This window comes from Equus quagga, chromosome 15, assembly GCF_021613505.1.
Source record: "Equus quagga isolate Etosha38 chromosome 15, UCLA_HA_Equagga_1.0, whole genome shotgun sequence".
Taxonomy (NCBI): domain Eukaryota; kingdom Metazoa; phylum Chordata; class Mammalia; order Perissodactyla; family Equidae; genus Equus; species Equus quagga.
Window position 1 is genome coordinate 26,984,142 of NC_060281.1, and position 19,629 is coordinate 27,003,770.

General features: G+C 42.3%; 1 protein-coding gene across 5 annotated transcripts in view; it reads right to left on the bottom strand.

Annotated features, from left to right (window-relative positions):
• The window catches only part of RNF8 (ring finger protein 8), a 36,331-nt gene that overhangs the window by 11,053 nt on the left and 5,649 nt on the right, over window positions 1-19,629 (bottom strand). For 4 of the 5 annotated variants that reach the window (XM_046640200.1, XM_046640196.1, XM_046640198.1 and 1 more), the window contains exons 2-6: window positions 17,073-17,201; window positions 7,240-7,983; window positions 4,922-4,984; window positions 2,041-2,130; window positions 102-209 (exon numbers count right to left, since the gene is read on the bottom strand). In XM_046640200.1, the coding sequence (XP_046496156.1) occupies window positions 102-209; window positions 2,041-2,130; window positions 4,922-4,984; window positions 7,240-7,983; window positions 17,073-17,141 (1,074 nt within the window). In that variant the 5' untranslated portion in view covers window positions 17,142-17,201. Of the gene's footprint in view, window positions 1-101; window positions 210-2,040; window positions 2,131-4,921; window positions 4,985-7,239; window positions 7,984-17,072; window positions 17,202-17,300; window positions 17,382-19,629 lie in introns of those variants that run through there. The other variant, XM_046640199.1, reaches the window with a different exon arrangement.

Here is a 19,629-nt window from a genome sequence, read left to right on the forward strand (position 1 = left end):
ATCTCTTCAAAATGTTTCCCTATAGCAGAAGCAGCCCATGTAGCTGAGGCCCCATTCAGGGTTGGGAGAGTGAGAGGGCATGAGCCACTGCTCATAATTACCTCAATGAAGTATTCTGAGCAAATAATACACTGGAGCTCATTCTCTAGCACGTCATTCATGTGGCTGAGAACTTCCTCCTTCTGTGCTTGTACCTTCTCCTTCTCTTCCTGCAAAGACACACAACCCCACCTGTCATTCAGGAGAATGATGACAAGAAAGCAACATAGGACAGAGATGGAGTTAATCATCTGGAATGAGATCCAAGAGGAGTCTAACTTAAAAATTCATCCTGGAGCAGCAAGACAAGAATAAAACACTTTCCCCAGGGGTTACTGCTTCTCAGAACTGCTTTGTAATACAAGTCACTGTCTTCCTTCCTTTCTTGTCTCCACTTTCTCAGTATTTGTAGTTTCTGTCTCCTTCCCAAAATTAACCAAATGAGAAAAACTGAAGGTGGCATACTAACCCTGCCAACCACCCAAGACCAGAACAAGGCATTAAGTATCTTACAGCGAACTGCAGTTTAGAGGTAATATAAAATCACCCCAAGCAACCCAGAACTCACGGGACAAGAAAGAAGACATGAAGAACAGCTCATAAAGGCAGGAAGGCTGAGTCAGTTTTAGGCCCCTCGTGTTCTTTGCAGCTGCCACCTCTATAAAGTAAGGATGACAGCTACATTCCCCGCAGGCAGGAGGCTGAGGACACAGCCTCTCTGAAGTACCTTCAGGCCTCCAGCTCTGTGCTGTTCGCCACTTCCCACTCCTGCAGAGGTCTGCAGCGCAGCTTCCCTTTGCTTTCCCCAAGAGGCCAGTTCACTGGTAGATACACTTTTTAGGGAAGATCCTAGGTGCGCTCTCTTAAAGCAGACGCTTATTTAAGTCAGCACCTCAACCCCAAAACAGAAAGTATTAGGAGCCCCTGAAGGGGAGAGGAAAAGTCATTTAGGGTATATTTGAGTGGCTGATTCACTCTTCATCTTTTATTTTCTCTTCTAATCAAAGCAAAGACTGTCAGATTGCTTGGGGTAGTGAAGAGGATCTGGACCCATTTCTAACTAGAGTCAAGTTCCCTAAAAACTTATGAATTGGGGAAAAGGCACTGTGATTTAAACAGAGGACAAGGATAGCAAACTAACTGAAAAGAGAGCCTCCTCTTTTCTGTACTGTGATCCAGGTCGGTATGCGAGGAGGGGCATGCTGAGAGAGGCGGGGAGACTCAGGCATTAATTTCAGCTCAGAGGTTGCAAACTGGTGGCCTGGGGACTGGATACACCCTGTAGACTCGTTTAGGTTGGTCCTCATGGTATTAAAAAACAAAACAAAAAATTGAATTTGTTGCCAGTATTTGAAAATTGGGATATTTCACATAAACATTCAGAGTTCTGTCTTCTGTGGAAAACTCAGAAGATCTGACAACACTGTGCTTGCATTTCTCAATGGCAACAAATGGCTGCAACAGAGAACAGCCGCCTCTTGGGGTGAGGGGAGGGTGACGGGGCTAGTGCCCCTTTCCAGTGCGCCTCTGTCCCCATAGCTCCCACTGTGTTCTTACACCTAGGCCACCTCACCTATTTCTATTACCAGTCTGATCCCAGTGGGCATTTGAGTTTATAACCCCTAATTTATGAGTTCCATTGACTTGATGTAGGAAATAATTACAAAAATCCATCAGGATGAACTATTCTTTATTTTGACTACACCACTCCTTAGCCTGAGTCAGCGAGACACTCTGAAGGGGCATCTACCACAGACAACGGACTAGACTGCAGGATGTGAGTGTTTTAGTCCCAGCATTTTGCTTCTGAATGAGGGAAGGAATACATGTTGTCTAACAGGCAGACCTTCTATAGGCCTGAATAATTTTAGAGATTATTTCCCCTGAAGCAGGGAACAGTCGTAATCTGTCTCTTTATTCACCATAGCAACCCCTGCACTGTTGAAAACGCTGAGCTGCATGTACTAACCAAATTCTAAACCTTCATCTTCTTTCCAGTACCTTGGTCTGCTCCAATTCTTTGTTCTTGGCTTGAAGAATGGCTTCAAAGTCCTTCTTGCTGCGATTTAGCTCTTCCATTAGAGCCTGATGCTGCAGAAACACAGCAGATACATACTCAAGATGAGCTACACGGCATCTTTCCTTTTAGCCACACACACGCCTGTTCCCTCCTTCTGTCAGTGGCTTTGGTTCAAGGGATCAGTGGACTGGCAATTTCAAAATAATGCTTTTGCTCCCCAGGACATCTCAATTACCTTTTTCTTTTCAGGGAAGGGGGCAGATAGGGAGGGAGGCCATGACATCCATTAATCCCTCTGGAAATAACCCAATCTCCATGGCCATCCAAATCAACTTAAGAACTTACACTGCCTTCCAGCAGGTCTGATTCTGTACCTTTAGATTGGGGCCCAGGAATGTGCATTTTTTAAAAAAGTCACCCAAGGGATACAGGGAACCAATGATCAAGATCTAGTAAGTAGGGGCCAGCCCTATGGCCGAGTGGTTAAGTTCGTGTGCTCTGCTTCTGTGGCCCAGGGTTTCGCTGGTTCAGGTCCTGGGCGCAGACATGGCACCGCTCATCAAGACATGCTGAGGTGGTGTCCCACATAACACAACTAGAGGGACCTGCAACTAGAATATACAACTATGTACTGGGGGGTCTTTGGAGAGAAAAAAAAAAAGATTGGCAACAGATGTTAGCTCAGGTGCCAGTCTTTAAAAAAAAAGAAAAAGAACTAGTAAGTAACTCAGGCTACCCAGCACTGGGAGTGGCTTTCAAGAACTAAATAAAGAAGGGGCCGGCCCGGTGGCGCAGCGGTTAAGTGTGCAGGTTCCACTTCAGCGGCCCGGGGTTCACCAGTTCGGATACCGGGTGTGGACATGGCACCACTTGGCAAGTCACGCTGTGGTAGGAGTCCCACATATAAAGTAGAGGAAGATGGGCACAGATGTTAGCTCAGGGCCAGTCTTCCTCAGCAAAAAGAGGAGGTTTGGCAGCAGTTAGCTCAGGACTAATCTTCCCTTAAAATAAATAAATAAATAATGATCAAGGAGAAATGAGATTCAGGAAAACTAGATAATCATTTTCATTAAAATAACAAAGAACTTTAACCTATTTATTCTACAAATTACACACTATACCCTGATAAGGCAATATTGCCTGAACCCTGCCTATGTCTTCTGGAAGCTACCACACCCAAGAACTGACAGCTCATTCATTGTGACTAACTGCAAATGTCACAATTGTGACTACACCAAATGTCAAGAGGGTGCACGTCCATTAAACATAATTTTTGATCTCCCTTATGCTTAAGTAGAGCTTATACTTTAAATCTCATCTCAAATCCCTTTTTAAAGAAGGTCAAGTAGAGGTAAGTATTTCTGAAAAGATATTCTCAAGAAACAAATTTTAAAATGTGTGGTCTCCTAGAAAAAAGCAGTTATGTCAGAAGGCCTGGGTATTCATCTGGACTGCTGATTAGATGCGTGTGCCGTTAACTTGCTCATCTATAAAATGGGAAAACAGGTCCCCCTCCTATATCAGTGTTAATAATAAAATAACAGATATGAAAGCACTAGAAAAGTTTTTTAAGTTCTACATAAATGCAAGTCGTTATAATGGCCTGGCAAATGAAAAAGAACAGCTTCAGAGGGACCAAAAGGGTGGACCAAAATACAACCACGTTTCAGCTGAGAGAGTGGTACATACCCCAGGCAGGTTAAAGTATATCATTTTAGGCTAATGAATGGAGACTGGCCAAGCACCTCACGCTAAATGATAGTGTTTTCCTCTCTGTCTCAGACAAGGGTGAGCAGCAGTGGGTGCAGGGTATTCAATGATCCCTTGGAGATTTCCAAGTAGCAGAACCTTACTCTTTTCCAGTCAACTTTAAAACAGTATCTGAATATTAATTTAATAATGCTCTAAATGGTAAACATGCCTACCCTCCCACCCTAGAAAATAAACAAGCTTAGAAAATAAAATTCCAAAAAGATTGAATTCATTTTCACCTAATTCTTTCCAAGGCTGCTTGTGCACCCCCAAGGAAATCAAGGCAGGCTTCGTCCCAAGCTTATAGTAATATGTGATTGTTAACACTATAAGAAGGTTGGGAGGTAGATATACAATAAAAGAACATAATGAGAAATTCTCCTGAACAAATTCTAATGCAATTGCTCACTTTTTTCAAGGAGATATGAACCATCCCACTAACCTCCTAACCAAACTTGCATCAAACTACTAATCATAACATAAAAAGGAGAGAAGACAAAGTAGGTTTTAAAGATGCAAAAGAGCTTATAAGAAATAATCAGATGAAAGAGGTAGTCAAGTTAAATGAAATAAACTACAGGCAATCTTTTAGGGAAATTTTATTCCTGTGAGCCTTGCCTTTCCAGTAAATAGATATGTTCTGCTGACTGTTAAACTGCACATTCTCGAACTGATCTAAAATGCTTAACTGGAACATTCTTGAATGGTTTCTGGATGGCTTCAGCTCAGGAATGGTGAGGTAATAGAGGTCCCTGCAGGCCCTGGTGGCCAAGTCATAGCCTGCAATTCCCCTCAGCTGCCCTCACCTTTCTGGAAGTGCGGCCACTTCCCCAGAGAGCCTCCTAATTGCTACAGGCTCTCTTCCATCTTCACTAGAGCAACTCCTGCTCAGATGAAGATGTAAGTTTTCATGCTGAGGTCTGGCTGTCTGTGAGGCTCCAAATCTCCAACCTGATGGTTTGAGCAGCTGCCACCTGCTCTGTCTACAGACTAGAAATGTACAGAGGTGTGTGCTAAGCAGCAGAGGCAGCCAGCAGCCATGCAAAGTCTGCCTGCCCCCTCACTCCACAGCCCACTATAATCTCAGTACAACGGCAAGAGATAAGTTACCTCCTGCAGAGCCTGGGCCAGCTGCTGCTTCAGGTCCTCTTCTCCTTGCTCTTTCTCCAAACCCTGAAAAGCCAGAAACAAAACGGAAAGTTTCTCGCTGGGAGGGCAAAAAAGGAACAAAATCCAGCAACAAGCAGAGCAAACCAGCTAGTGTGAGCATCTGGGAACAACAGGGGGCAGGGAGCAGGTGGAAAATCTCCGTTTTACTTCAAGCTGTTGGCAGTAAAGGATTTAAGCAGAGTTAACTGCTCAAATACCGCACATCTCAGGGCTGTCACCTTCAAGCCACCATTCAGGTTGTTCTGGAGAAACTCTGGGCTAATACTCCAAGTCTCTACTGGTCAATGCTGTACTCCCAAAAGGATGTAAACTGAGAGCTTCTGAGCTGTCAAATATGTAAACTCATACATAATCCCCCAGACTGGCACTCATGAACTCCACCATGTTTCTTCCCTCAACTCTGGCCACGCTGTCTCTCACTGTGAGTCTCTTCACCACTTCTGGCCCACAAATTGGTTCTCCTCTCACCTTGCCTGAGCTTATGCTATATTTCTTCCATCAGCCCCCTCTGATGTGAATGCCTTCCGCATCATCATTACCCCACATCCACCACCTTCCACAAGTACCTCTGGGCCATTCCCTCCTCACTTTAACATTTACCTAGTTATTTAATATGCCAACTTGAAATTGTTCTCTAATTTAAATATACTGAGTTAAAACTGTTCTGATTACTTTATATGTATAATACTCTTGTCTCCTCAACAAGATATATTCCTTAATGGCAAAAACCATTTATTAAGCATCTTTATAACTGCCCAAGCCCAAGTATAGTACCAAGCAGCAAGGGTTAAATAAGCTTGTGAACAAGTAGTAGGGGTAGGATAAATCCCTAGGGTTTGGTGGCAGAGGGAAATGCAGCTAATAAACAAAGGACTAGATACACTTCACTAACAGTAATTTACACATGACCCTCTCAAACTCAGAGAAATTCTTTAAACCAGTGCTTTTGCCTTTCTTCGCCGTTTTGGTATGGAAAGAGATTTTACAGCTATATCTTGAAGCAAGCCCAGAGCAGCCACAAATATTAATTAATACTAACTCTTTTTCCTGAACACAGCCTTTAAAGAGAGTTCTGCTCTGGTGAAGGGGTCAGATGCTAAATATATAGAGATAAACCTCCCTCTATTAATTTCAAGAACTAGTCCAGGTTGGATAAGGAAAGCAAAAAAGTACACATAGGCAAACAGTGTATACCCTTAGAAAGACGTATTTAATCCATGGCCTTTGCCAATACTACCAGTTTGAGGGGATTCCAGAGATTAGAATGGAAATTTACAAATTGTTCAGAAATAAGTCAACACTGCTGGTTGTTCCTTGCCCTGAGCAAAATAAACAAAAGATAAAAAAGTTTATTCACTTTGATCCTGATTGGCCCTTCTTAGTACTAAGTTCACAATGGGGAATTCTTGACATTCAGATTACCTGAGCAAGTAGGTTGGAGTAAAATGTGCAGTTCTTGCCAGATGGGAACTGACATTTTGAGCAGGGACCAGATCAGCTCTAGCCTGGAAGCTTTCTGCAAGAGCTTGTCAGCTAAGCAAACGACTCAGGGACGGGACACATTTGGTCTTACCTTGACACAGTTAAGACAGTCATTATTTTACCTTCCGGCGAAAGGCAGTGTAGGAAGTGGCTTATCACTCAACTCAACAGTTGAGTTATGGTGTACCTGTTCTCTCCTATGCTGGCTGCTCAGGACAGAAACAAAAACAGTCTGCCTTTCCAGCCTTCCACTTCCTAGGTTAGCTACAGAGTTAATTAACCATCACAGCTAACAAGTTGCCAGGTACAAGGGCCGAGCAACCAGCTGACCCCGACCTGCCTTGGATCTAATTGATTTGCCTTGGACCACAAAGCAAAGAAAGATAACTCACAAGGACAATTCTTGGTTTAATTAGAGTATGCTGTGTTTTGTGGCACCCTGACCTTCATCCAACCTCTCTGAATTTACCTCGGTTCTGAGATGCCTCAGCTTTACATCCCGAGATCAGCTACATCCCAGCTGGCTCTGCCACCTTATACCCCATCTTCGCACCCCAACTCTATTCTAGCTCTTGAGCTGATCATCATGCTGAAGCCTTAATCCTTGACTTGACCCCGTTCTCTCATCTCACAGTTTTCTGTTCCCATTCCATCTCCTGTCCCTGGTGCTCAGTATTGGGTCACTGATCCGGAAACAGAGCGCTCTGGCCAGAGGCTCACAAAGGGCCTGCCCACCCCTCTGAGGGGCAGTCTTGTCTTTCCCTCCTGTGTGGTACCTGGAGATGCTGTTCCTCCTCCTGGAAAGTCTTCTCTAGCTGCTCCACTCGGGCCTGCTGCTGGGCCTGCTCCGCACATAGCTGGGACTGTAAATCCTGGAGTTCCTGCTCCATTTTCACAATCATCTTTGAGTTCCCTTCTTGGGTCTGCTTTTTCACATTCAGAACAGCTACCTGTTTTTCCTGCATTTGTGTTTTCAGCTTCAGAATCCTGGACATGGTCACCCTAAACAGGTCTAAGCTGCTCTGAGACGCTGAAGGGTTTGAGGTTTTTTTCTGCTTCTTTTGCTGAAGCTCTACGACTTCTACGGGGCCAGGGGAAACATGAGCCCCTGTGGTCTTCTCACTCGGCTCAAGAGAAGTCAACTTAGGATCCAAATATTCAGGGGGGTGACTGGCTACTTCACTTTTCCCAGATGACTTCACTGGTTGACCAGGTTCACAAGACACTTTACTTATTTTGCATTTCAAATTTGAGGGCCCTTCAGCTCCAAGACCCTCTAATTCATCCAAACTAAATTTCCTTTTAGTTCTCAGGCCCTTATTTTTTCCTATGATGTGGTCATTCTTTGGGGCAAGACAAGGATATATCCTTTCCCAATCTTCTTCAATAACTTCATATTCAAACTCTGCATTCTCCTTATTTTCCAGAGGCACTCCAAGCTGGATGTGGTCTCCCTTATGGATAGAACAGACTTCTGAAGGTTCTAGACGTTCTCTGTTCAGCCAAACACCATTCAGACTCTGGGGAAAGGGAAAGAAAGACAAAATAAGCTTCATGATTTTCCTCCTCTTAATGGAATTTCTCTCCTGCTGCTGCAAAACCTTCTGCCTTTTCAGAAGGAAAACTCTTGAGAACAAATAGAAAAGAAAGGTTCAGAAACAGCAGTCTTCAAACAGTGCTTTGGCTTTTTACCTATATTTCACATTCATGCCTCCACAGAGAACTGTCTGTATAACGGGTAGAATCACCTTTTCACTGGTGGATGAATTACTCAAATAAATACAGTAGCACTAAAAGAAACTGAAATTGAATTGCTCCTATTGACCTAAACTGAGGCAATGGCCCAAGATTGAAAAACTGCTGGTAGTGAAGGAAGCAGCACCTAATGAAGAGGTTCAAAAGGTAGGCTTAGCCAGGAAAGTCACACAAGCACTGTCTCTGGATGTGGCCCCTGAACACACTGATGAATGAGCAAAGCACTTCCCAGTACACAAACCAAAAAAGAGAGGAGCAATATCCCGCACTGGGGTCAAACAGCAGGTAGGATCTGACCCCATTAATAGCACCAGAGGTCCATGGGCAATACAGCACAGTGGTTAAGAGCAGGAGTTCTGGACTCAGACAGATTTGGGTGCACAGCACAAATGCTCCATGTTGGGCTTAGTAACTGCATGGCCTTTGACAATTTACGTCACCTCTTTATGCCTCAGTTTTGTCTATAAAATAGGGATAGTACAGTACCTACCTCATAGTTCCCATGAGGAATGAATAATACATGTAAACACTTAGCACAGGGACTCACATATAATAAATGCTTGATAAATATTTACTTTTACCATTTTAATTAAATCTTAGCATAGGGGTGAAGAGTATGGACCCTGGAGTCAGACTGCCTATGTTTGTAATCTGGCTCCAACACTTAATAGCTGTGTGACTTTGGGTAAGTTTCTTAACCTCTCTATGCCCCAGTTACCATATCTACAAAATAGAGGATAATAACAGTCTCTCTCTCATGGTGTCTGTATGGGTTTAATGAGATAACATACGTAAAGCACTGAGAAAAGCACCTGGCACAGGGTAAGCATTATATAAGTGTTCACTACTATTATTATGTTCTGGCTCAGTTGATCTATCAACAATCACTTCAATTCTATGCTCAGCATCTTGCAAGGTAAATATACCGAGTGCAAAAGTAGAAGATATGAAAACAACTTTTAGCAACTGACCGTGGAAAGGAAAGCATAAAGGCACATATAAGGATATGTGGGATTACACGGCACAGCCTATAAATGCAAAGGGATATCACGTATAGCTGCATTAGCTAAGAGATGCTAATTGGGGATGAAGGCTTCTAAAATAGACTCGAAACAAATCGAGATTTAGAGTTGAAAGACACAAGTGGGCATTTTAATCCATATCAAGGACTTAACTTTGGGAGACAGGCCAGAGATGAGACTCACATATGAACTGGGACTAAGACTTATGTTTATGTTCGCAACTACAGCTACCTTTCAGCCAGAAAAAAATACCTGGTCAACCCAAACGTGAGGGACAGGAGGCTTGACCACAGGGCACAGAGGATGAAGGGGAGTAGGATCTCAGCTGTGGTTTGGTATTAGGCCTGTGTCTGGTTTTATACTATTTGGCATGGGCAGGGAGAGAGAAAAAGACAAGCACAGATACACACAGAGAGACAGGCTTTAACCCACTGCCTTGGGCCAAACTGGCTTATCTGGCCAACCTTCTCCCAAACTTTCTATTCATATTCAGCCTGGGAAACTAAGGGGAGTGATCAGTTCTGCTAACTTCTGAAAGAAAAAGTGGGGAAATAACAAAAAAGGGGGATGGAGGCAAGAAGAATCTATTTGAGAACAATTTTTTAGCAGAATAGTCAATTTTGGATTATATGTAGGTAAAGGTGTCAAAAGTACTATGACACAGGAGGCCACCTAATGCCAAGGTATAGACATTTAAGAAAAATCTCAAAGGCAAACATAAGGTTAAATAAATACAGGTTACGGAAGTAGCCCAAGGCTAGAGAGAAAAAGGAATCCCTAAAAAGATGGAGGAAACTTTCAAGACATATTGCAGCCCTCCACTAGGTGGTCTGCATTAACCTGCCTCCTTCAGAGCGCTTTTATTTTTTATTTATTTTTTAAATTTTATTTATTTATTTTTTTGAGGAAGATCAGCCCTGAGCTAACTGCTGCCAATCCTCCTCTTTTTGCTGAGGAAGACTGGCCCTGAGCTAACACCCATGCCCATCTTCCTCTACTTTATATGTGGGATGCCTACCACAGCATGGCTTGCTAAGTGGTGCCATGTCCACACCCAGGATCCGAAGCAGGGAACCCCGGCTGCCAAAGTGGAATGTGCGCACTTAACCGCTGCGCCACCAGGCCGGCCCCAAGAGCCCTTTCAGGTCTGGAAAATAAGCTCTCAAAATCTTCCCATCACAGGGACTTCATCAGACTAAAGAGCTTCTTCAAGGCAAATGAAAACAGGATTGAAACAAAAAAACAACCCACTAACTGGGAAAAAATATTTGCAAGTCATATATCTGACAAAGGCTTAATATCCATAATATATAAAGAACTCACACAACTCAACAACAAAATATCAAACAACCCGATCAAAAAATGGGCTGGAGACACGAACAGACATTTCTCCAAAGAAGATATACAGATGGCCAATAGGCATATGAAAAGATGCTCATCATCGCTGATCATCAGGGAAATGCAAATCAAAACTACACTAAGATAGCACCTTACACCCATTAGAATGACAAAAATATCTAAAACTAATAGTAACAAATGCTGGAGAGGTTGTGGAGAAAAAGGAACCCTCATACACTGCTGGTGGGAATGCAAACTGGTGCAGCCACTATGGAAAACAGTACGGAGATTCCTCAAAAAATTAAAAATAGAACTACCATATGACCCAGCTATCCCACTACTGGGTATCTATCCAAAGAGCCTGAAGTCAGCGATTCCAAAAGTCCTATGCACCCCAATGTTTACTGCAGCATTATTTACAATAGCCAAGACATGGAAGCAACCTAAGTGCCCATCAACAGATGGATGGATAAAGATGTGGTGCATATATACAATGGAACACTACTCAGCTGTAAAACAGAACAAAATCATTCCATTTGCAATAACATGGATGGACCTTGAGGGAATTATGTTAAGTGAAATAAGCCAGTTAGAGAAGAACAATCTCTGTATGACTCCACTCATATGAGGAATTTAAACATGTGGACAAAGAGAACAGATTAGTGGCTACCAGGGGAAAATGGGGTGGGGGGTGGGCATAAAGGGTGAAGGGGTGCACCTACAACATGACTGACAAACAATAACGTACAAGTGAAATTTCACAAGATTGTAACCTATCAACTCAATAAAAATTTAAAAAAAAAATTTTCCCATCACATTTTATCCTTGGATCCCTCTATGTTTACCCATTCATCACCCTTGGTGACACCTAGTGGTATAATTTGGACCACAGCCCTGAGTCAGGTCTGTTCACAAGGTGATTGTAGAATAGGATGAAAACACCATGGCTATATAAGAACAATTGGGCACTGCCCAGGATATGATCTCAAATACAGTGGTTTAAATAAATCAAACTCTGTTCAAGCCTTTCCTGATGTTGGTTTTCATAATCACCAGTTTGAACCATGTCAACAGCAAAGTGATAACCAAAGAGAAGCCTGCCCGATGTCTCTCAGCCATCACTGGGGAAAAGGTGGGATAACCCACACCCTCTTAAACACTAATTACTTCCCCTGATGCTCAATCTGTCCAGCGTTTTTAATCAGTTGTTGAGGACAGTGGAAACTCAAAGCCAAGAGGCAATGTTTTCTTGGAGTTTTCCAGGTGATTTACGTAAATGTTTAAAACAGCTGTGGCTAAGTCTCACCCTCAGACTGAGTTAATTGGTTTGAGATAGGGACTAGGCATCAGGATTTTTAAAGTCAGGTTTATATACAAAGACATACAGTAAGTAACTGTGTCAACACACAGTGCCCCTTTACAGTCAACCCTTCCCCCATTCCCAGGCGACTATTCATCTGTTCTCTGCCCTACATAGGTTTGCCTTTTCCAGAATGTTGTATAAATGGAATCATACAGTATATACCTTTTTGAGTCTGGCTTCTTTAACTTAGGATGACGACTCTGAGATTCATCCACGGTGCTGCATTAACAGCAGTCTGATGTTTTTATTGCCAAGTAGTATTCCAGGGTAAGGGTGTACCAGTTTGTTTATCCATTCTCTAGTTGTTTTTTCCAGTTTTGGGTGACTATGAATAAATATACTATATTTATAGTATAAACCATTCACAGACAAGTTTCTGTGACAACATGTGTTTTCATTAATTTATGGTAAATACCTAGAAATAGGATCATTGGGTTTAACTGCTTAACAGTAAGAAACTCCCAAACTATTCTTCAAAGTGGCAATACCATTTTGTATTCTCACTTGCCATGTTTAAGAGTTCCAGTTACCCTACATGCTCACTGCACTTTGTATTGTTTTATTTTAGAAATTCTAATAGATGTGTACAAGCTAATATTTTTTTAAATTCTTTACTAAAACATTACAAAAATAAAAGTGCACAAATCAAAATGCACAATCAGATGAATAATCACAAAGTGAACATCTCAATGCAACTACCACAAGGTTAAAAAAAAAAAACAACAAAAACCCACATTATCAGCAACCCGGACGTCCCCTTGTGCCTCCTTTTAGCCACTAAGCCCCTTCCTGCTCCATACAGTGACTACTAGCCTGGCTCAACATCACGCATTAGTTTTGCCTGGTTTTGAACACTATATAAATGGCACATATAATGTGTATTCTTTTGTGTCTGTCTTCTTTCACTCAATATTATGTTTCTGAGATTTATCCATGTTGTTGGATATACAGTCGTGTGCTGCATAACAATGTTTCGGTCAATGACGGACGGTGGTCCCATCAGATTAGTACCATATAGCCTGGGTGTATAATAGGCTGTACCATCTAGGTTTGTGTAAGACCACTCTTGTTCGCACAACAATGAAATTGCCTAACAAGGCATTTCTCAGAACATATCCCTTGCATTAAGCAAAATATGATTGTAATAGTTCACTCAAATTCATTACAGTATAGTGTTTCACCATAAGAATATTCCAGTTTATTTACCCATTCCACTATTGATGGACATTTGGGTTGTCTCCCCGGGAGTAAAAATATTGTCATGAGGTATATATACGTGCAACTTTAATAAATATTGCCAAATAATTTTCCAAAATAGCTGTACCAAATTTACAATTTACTTCTACCAAAAGACTAACTCGCTCCATATCCTTGCTAACACCTGGCATCATCATTATTTAATTTTAGCCACTCTGGTGGGTGTGTAGTGGTATTCCACTGTGGTTTTAATTTGCATTTCTCTGATCATCAGTGAAACTGAACAACTTTTCACGTATATTGAACATTTGGATACAGTCTTTCGTGAAGTATCTGGCTCTCACCTATTTTTAAAACTGGGTTATCTTTCTTATTGATTTGGTGTTCTGTATATATCCAAGTATAAGTCCTTCAACAGTTGTGTGTAGCAAATATCTTCTACCCTGAGCTTGCCTTTCACTCTTTTAATATCATGATGTCTCTTGACAAACGAAAGTTCTTAATTTTAATGTGACACCATCAGTATTTTCTTAAGATACCCTGCATCAGGGCAAAAACTGGAAACAGAGTTGAGAACCACTGCTTCAGCTGCTGAAAAACCAGAAGCTAAACTGTCCCAAGCAGCAAGGTCTGTTTACACAGAGTATAACATGCCAGAGACTTTAAATGCCAGAGCCTATGGAAGGATAAAGGGAGGAATCAGCAGGTATCAGGTGAACAGCAACACAGTAAGAGGAGAAGAATGAGAAAGGTTCAGACGATACACCTGAGCCTTTAGGACTGGAGACAAGCAAACTGGAGACAGGCATTTCAGATTGTGACTTTGAAATAACCAATTTTCTGAAAGAGCTGGATACCAACACATAGGATGAGTCATCTGAAGAGCTTCTTAGTGAACTGAAATCTACACAGCTACAACCATCCTCATATTTTGTGTGCAGAGTTAGCAGTCCTCCAAGGTTATTTTTTTAAGCCAATTTTAAGCCAAAACTGCATTTGTTGCAATTTTTGTATCTGGACTTAAGCTTTCACGTTCTGGCTATTCCAGCATATAAGGGAGACCACTTCATGAAGAGAGAATGTACTTCTGAGTTTCAAATTATTAGAAATATCTACCTCTTGAAAGAGACTTGGCAAATGGCTTCAAATATGACCATAACAATAATATCCTGCACCTGAAATTCAAATCCTTCATCAGTAGAAAGCAGCTGCCAAGGCATCATGCCAGAAAGAAACCAGAAAGAAAAAGAGCATCTGTTAATGAAAAAAACGGGGGCGGGGGGGGTGGTTTAACTGTAAAAATACTTGCTACATCAAAACACCCCAGTCACAGCTTCTCTCAAAAATCAGAGTTGCCTCACAAACTGAATCAAAGCTAAGTGGCTTACATAGAGTGTACAGAAAAGACTTCGAAGAATCAGGAGCCTAATTTTCCTCTATATTATCGGTCTGAGACCTCAAAGAGGAGTGTCATGGCAACAACAGCCCTAGAACAAAGGGTACAAAGCAAACAGTGGAGAGTGGCCTGAGAGCACAGCCATGATCTGTTGCTGGCACAGGCTGCCTCCCTCTGTGTCCTTGAGGCTGATGTTCAAGGAATACTAAAATCAGTCAGCTGGTGGGTTCCCAACCTCTCAAAATCTGCTGCCCCATAAATGAAGCACATCCATACTGCACATAATCAAGGAAAGAAGAAGCAGAGAACTCCCCTCTATAATATCGTAACCCCATTTCTCAGATAGCCAGCTCTGATGAGGAAAACATCTTTCCCTAAGGTGTTCTGATATAAGTTATTGCAGGGGCTTTAAAACCTTGAAGCAATGTCTTAAATACATATAACTAATTTTTTTAAAAATCATGCAGCCAGTATGGCAAATTGCTTGTGTCCTTTACTGGTATTTGACAACAGGGCATAGTAGACAGACCCATTTATGTTTGAGCCCTGGCTCATTCACCCACTCAACCAGTCAGTTATGTAAACTGGCCTTGGGCAAGTCAGTTTCTCTCTCTGGACCTCAGATTCATCTGACCCCAGAAGGTTAAACTAGATCATCTCTAAGGCCTCCTTCTCAGTGCCAATTTCATTTCTACTCATAAGGCCTTGCCAGGAGTGCTGAATCAATTTACTTAGCATTTACAGCCTCTCCTTTAACACAGTGCCACCCCAAGTTAATCCTCGTGCAGGAAGGAACTTTCTCCAACAGCTTAAATCTAGCAGTTATATGCATGCAGAATGAGGCCGCTGGGTAGGCCTGTAGGATACCTGCAACATTATGAATGATAAATATATAATTGGTCTTCATCCCCACTTCTAGGACAGAGCTTCTAAAACCCTTGGATTTTCCTAAGTGGTGAGAGAGGAAAAGTCTTTTGTTACATTAATGAGGTGACTTTTGGAATGCCCCTAGATCACCTATAGATGGGGCAGGTTTCCAAGGGACCCACCCTGTGATTAGAGAACTGGAACTTTCAGTCCCACTCGTCAACCTCCTGGGAGGGGAGAGGAGCTGGAGGTTGAACTGATTATCAATGATCAATGACCAATGACTTATTGAATCACAGCTATGCAATGAAGCCTCCACAAAAACCGGTAAGGACAGGCTCAGAGAGTTTCTGGGTTGATGAATACATGGAGGTGCTGGGAGAGTGGTGCACACAGACAGGGCATGAAAGTTTCATGTCCCTTCCCACATACCTTGCCCTACGCATCTCCTTCATTTGGATGTTCATCTGTATCCCTTTATCATATCTTTTTATAATAAACTGCTAAACATAAGTAAATGTTTCCCAGAGTTTTGTGAGTTGCTCTAGCTAATTAACTGAAGCCAAGGGGGAAGAGGTCATGGGAACCTCTGATTTATAGCCAGTTTGTGAGAAGAACAGGTAACAACCCGGACTTGTGGCTGGCATATGAAGTCCAAGGAAGGTGTCTTTGGAACCTCTAATCTACAGCCAGTTGCTCAAAAGCACAGGTGTTAATCTGGCCTTGCAACTGGCAATCGGCATCTGAAGTGGAGGGCGGTCTTGTGGGATTGAGCCTGCAGAACCTGCTGCTATCTCCAGTAGATAGTGTTAGTATTGAGCTGAACTGCAGGACACTAGCATTGCTTGGTGGTGTGGGGGAAAACCACTCACATACACGCTGGAATTGGTCTCAGAACCATTTTAATATTCTTCCTTCTAACAGACCTCTTTAAAATCCTTCCAACCAGAGCAGTGTAAAACGGTGTCTGAAGACATTTTATACTTTCTAATCCTTAACTGTCTACATTAGAATTTCTCTCACCTCATAGCCTATATGTTCACTGTATTCCTGGGTGCTTACACATCCCTACTTTACGTACTTCCTAATTGCTGGGCCTTATACACCATTTTACCTCCCTTAGTATTCACACTAGACCAGTGTTTTCAAATTTTTTAAAGCAGAAAAACCCTTTATTCAAAGAAGATCTTCCTAAGAACACCAATAGTAAAATAGGTACAAAAGGGGGGAGGTGGTTTGCTCTGATTGAAAGGAGTGGGGAAGGGAAGGCGCTAAGTACAGTCAGCTGAGCTCCTCCCTCCTCCCCATGCCCTGAACCACAGATGTACTCCAGAATCTTCTTCAGGTTCCCAAGGTTTCTGGACTTTCAACTTACAAAGGGCCAATTCCCCCAGTAACTTAGTCCAGTTTCTGGCGCAGAACCTACTGCTCCAATTCAGGCGTTCCCTCAAAGTAACTAACTTCAAGTCATTAGAAATTATTTTGGCATAATCAAATCTCTGGCAACAGACAGAAGTGGTTGTCTCTGTAGAAGACAACTGGGTGGCTAGGGGAGAAGATATCTTTTGAATCTTTTAATTTTGTACCATGTATTGCCTATGCAAAAAAAAACTAATTTAAAAATAAACAAAAATTCAATAAAAGTCATTAGGCTTCTACGGATTCCTGTACCTTGTTGTCCATAATTGTCCACTGGCCCTCGGCATTCTGCTTCAAAACACAGTGGTTTCGGGAAATCATCAGAGGGCAGATTTTTGATACCAGCTGGTATGTGACACCAAATCCTCGCCCTACAGTCACCTAGGAAGACAACAATATAAGAGACACAATCAGCTATTGTGCTGAAAAGGGAGGTCCTTTACAATCTTGTCAACTAGCAGTATACACGTCTTGACTTACGAAACTGGATTCCTGTGAAACCCAAACAGTTCATCTGCTATCTCCTCCAGCTGCCATGGGAGCCATCACGTAAAAAAGGCAAGAAGCTGTGACAAGAGACAGCTGAATGGAGTTAATCACAGAATATCAGGGTTGGTAGGACTCTGAAAAGTCATGAGATGGAGGAATTCTTTCTACACACCCCACCAACTAGTCTTAAACACTGCTAAGAACTACAGCCTCTATACAAGACAGTCCCTCCAATTTTTTAATGGCTCCGACTTGACACCTTTCTCCCTATAAATTCCATCCACTGGCCCTGGCTCCGCCCTGGGCACCATGAGAAAATCTCCAAGCCCCCTCCCACATGACAGCTATGAAGTGTCTACTGGCTATTCTGTTCTCTTGGCCCTATGCTGCCAGTTACCTCAACCTAACTCTCATGGCATAGGTTTGACTCTTTGACACTTTAATGGGTCTGTGAAGAGACTCCTGGCTTATTTTTATTCCTGGATGCCATATTAACAAAAATAAACTTAATTTCTGTTACACAGCGAAATCCAAGTATCACTTTCCCAGTTCTAGATATTATCACTGGAGCATATAAATTGCATTAGCTTTCAGAGCAGATCTGTCACACTGCCAATGTATACTCAGGCTTAGGAATGATTAAATTTCTTGGTCTAACCCTCCCCAAAGAATTGCTATGCGAAGTCATGTCTCTTCTGTCCTATACTTGACTAGTTGGTAAATCCGGATTTGAGTGCAGGAACTTACATTGATTCCTATTAAATTTCATCTTGTTAGTTCAACCTATCACACAAGCTTGTCAAACCTCTCTGAATTCTTAATCTGCCATCAGACATAGTCAATATCCCTTCTAGCCTTTGAATCACCCACCAAATTGATGTGATGCCCTCTGTACCTTCATTCAAGACACAGATAAAAGACTGAAACAGGACATAGCCAAAGGCAAAGCTCTCAGGAAAGCCTAGTAAACATTCTACCACACAATCTGGGTACACCTTCAACCAGTTGTGATTCAACCCAAGTCTGTGCATTGAGTCCATATTTTCCATCAGATCCACAAGGACTGTATGAGAGCCACTGCAAAAGGTTGCAAAGAAGCCTCAATTCATATCTATCATCCTTTCCTGATGGACCAGTCTAATTCATAATAACCCTGTCAAGGCCAGAAATGAAATTCTTCTGAGGTCCAGATCTTAGAAGTCCCTGCTTATTCTCTTGGTGCATGAGCCACCTCTTTGATGACCCATACCACAACCCTTACCTGGGAACATCAGGCCAAATGATATGTGGTTTTGTAAAAGCTGCCTTCTTTGCTCCTTTTGAAAATCTTTCAGAATCATGCCTGTCCTCCTCAGTCCCTGAAAGACCACCACGACTCTCCTTCGCCTGATCGATGCCTCCCACAAACTCTCATCTCAGTAACCGACACTACCATCCAACCACCTGCTTAGCCCAAAACCCAGGAGCCCTCTTCGATTCTTCTGTCCCTCATCTCACATTCAAATCAGTAAATTCTACTGGCTGTAATTCAGCATGTCCTAAATCTGTTCATTTCTATCTCCATGACCACTGCCTTAGTCCAAGCAACCTGGCTTCTTCCAGTTACACTGTTTTCGCTCATGCGCTAGCCCCCCTAAATTTTATTCTTCACATAGCAGCTGGAGTGGTGATGTAAAAACTTTAAATCAGATCATTTCCCTTCTTTCTTTAAAATTCTCCAATGATCCAAACTTCCTCCCACAGCCTATAAGGCCCTGAACGTCCTAACCCCCTTCACCTCTTAGTCTTATCTCATACCATGGTCAGAAGCACTCACCACTACCAGAAATATTCACTGTCACAGTCATTTCACCTTTTCCCTCTGCTTAGAACGCTGTTCTCTCAGACATTTGCATGGGCTCCTTCTCATCCTTCAAGTTTCAGCTCCTCAGAGGCGTACTCTGATTACCTGGTACAAAGCTGCTGCCTGCTCCCTCCTGAGCCCGCTGCCATTGTATTCCTTCATGTTATTAGCATGGATTTACCACAATCCAAAATTATCCTGTTGGCTTTACCTATTTATTTCTGTCTCCCCCTTATGAGAACACTTACTAGAATTTCATCAGCAGGGCCCTTATCTGTCTTGTGTAACACTGTATTTCTGTACCCAGCAGTACCCGGTGCTCAGTAAATATTTGTGAATAAATAGAAGAAAAAAGAAATTTTGCTTATGAGTCCTCCCAGATTCTAGGATGGGTATTTATTTAGGTCAGAAGTTGGAAACTCGGTTATTACCACTGAAAACTATGGAAAAGCAAGGACCTCTTACAATCTGACTGTT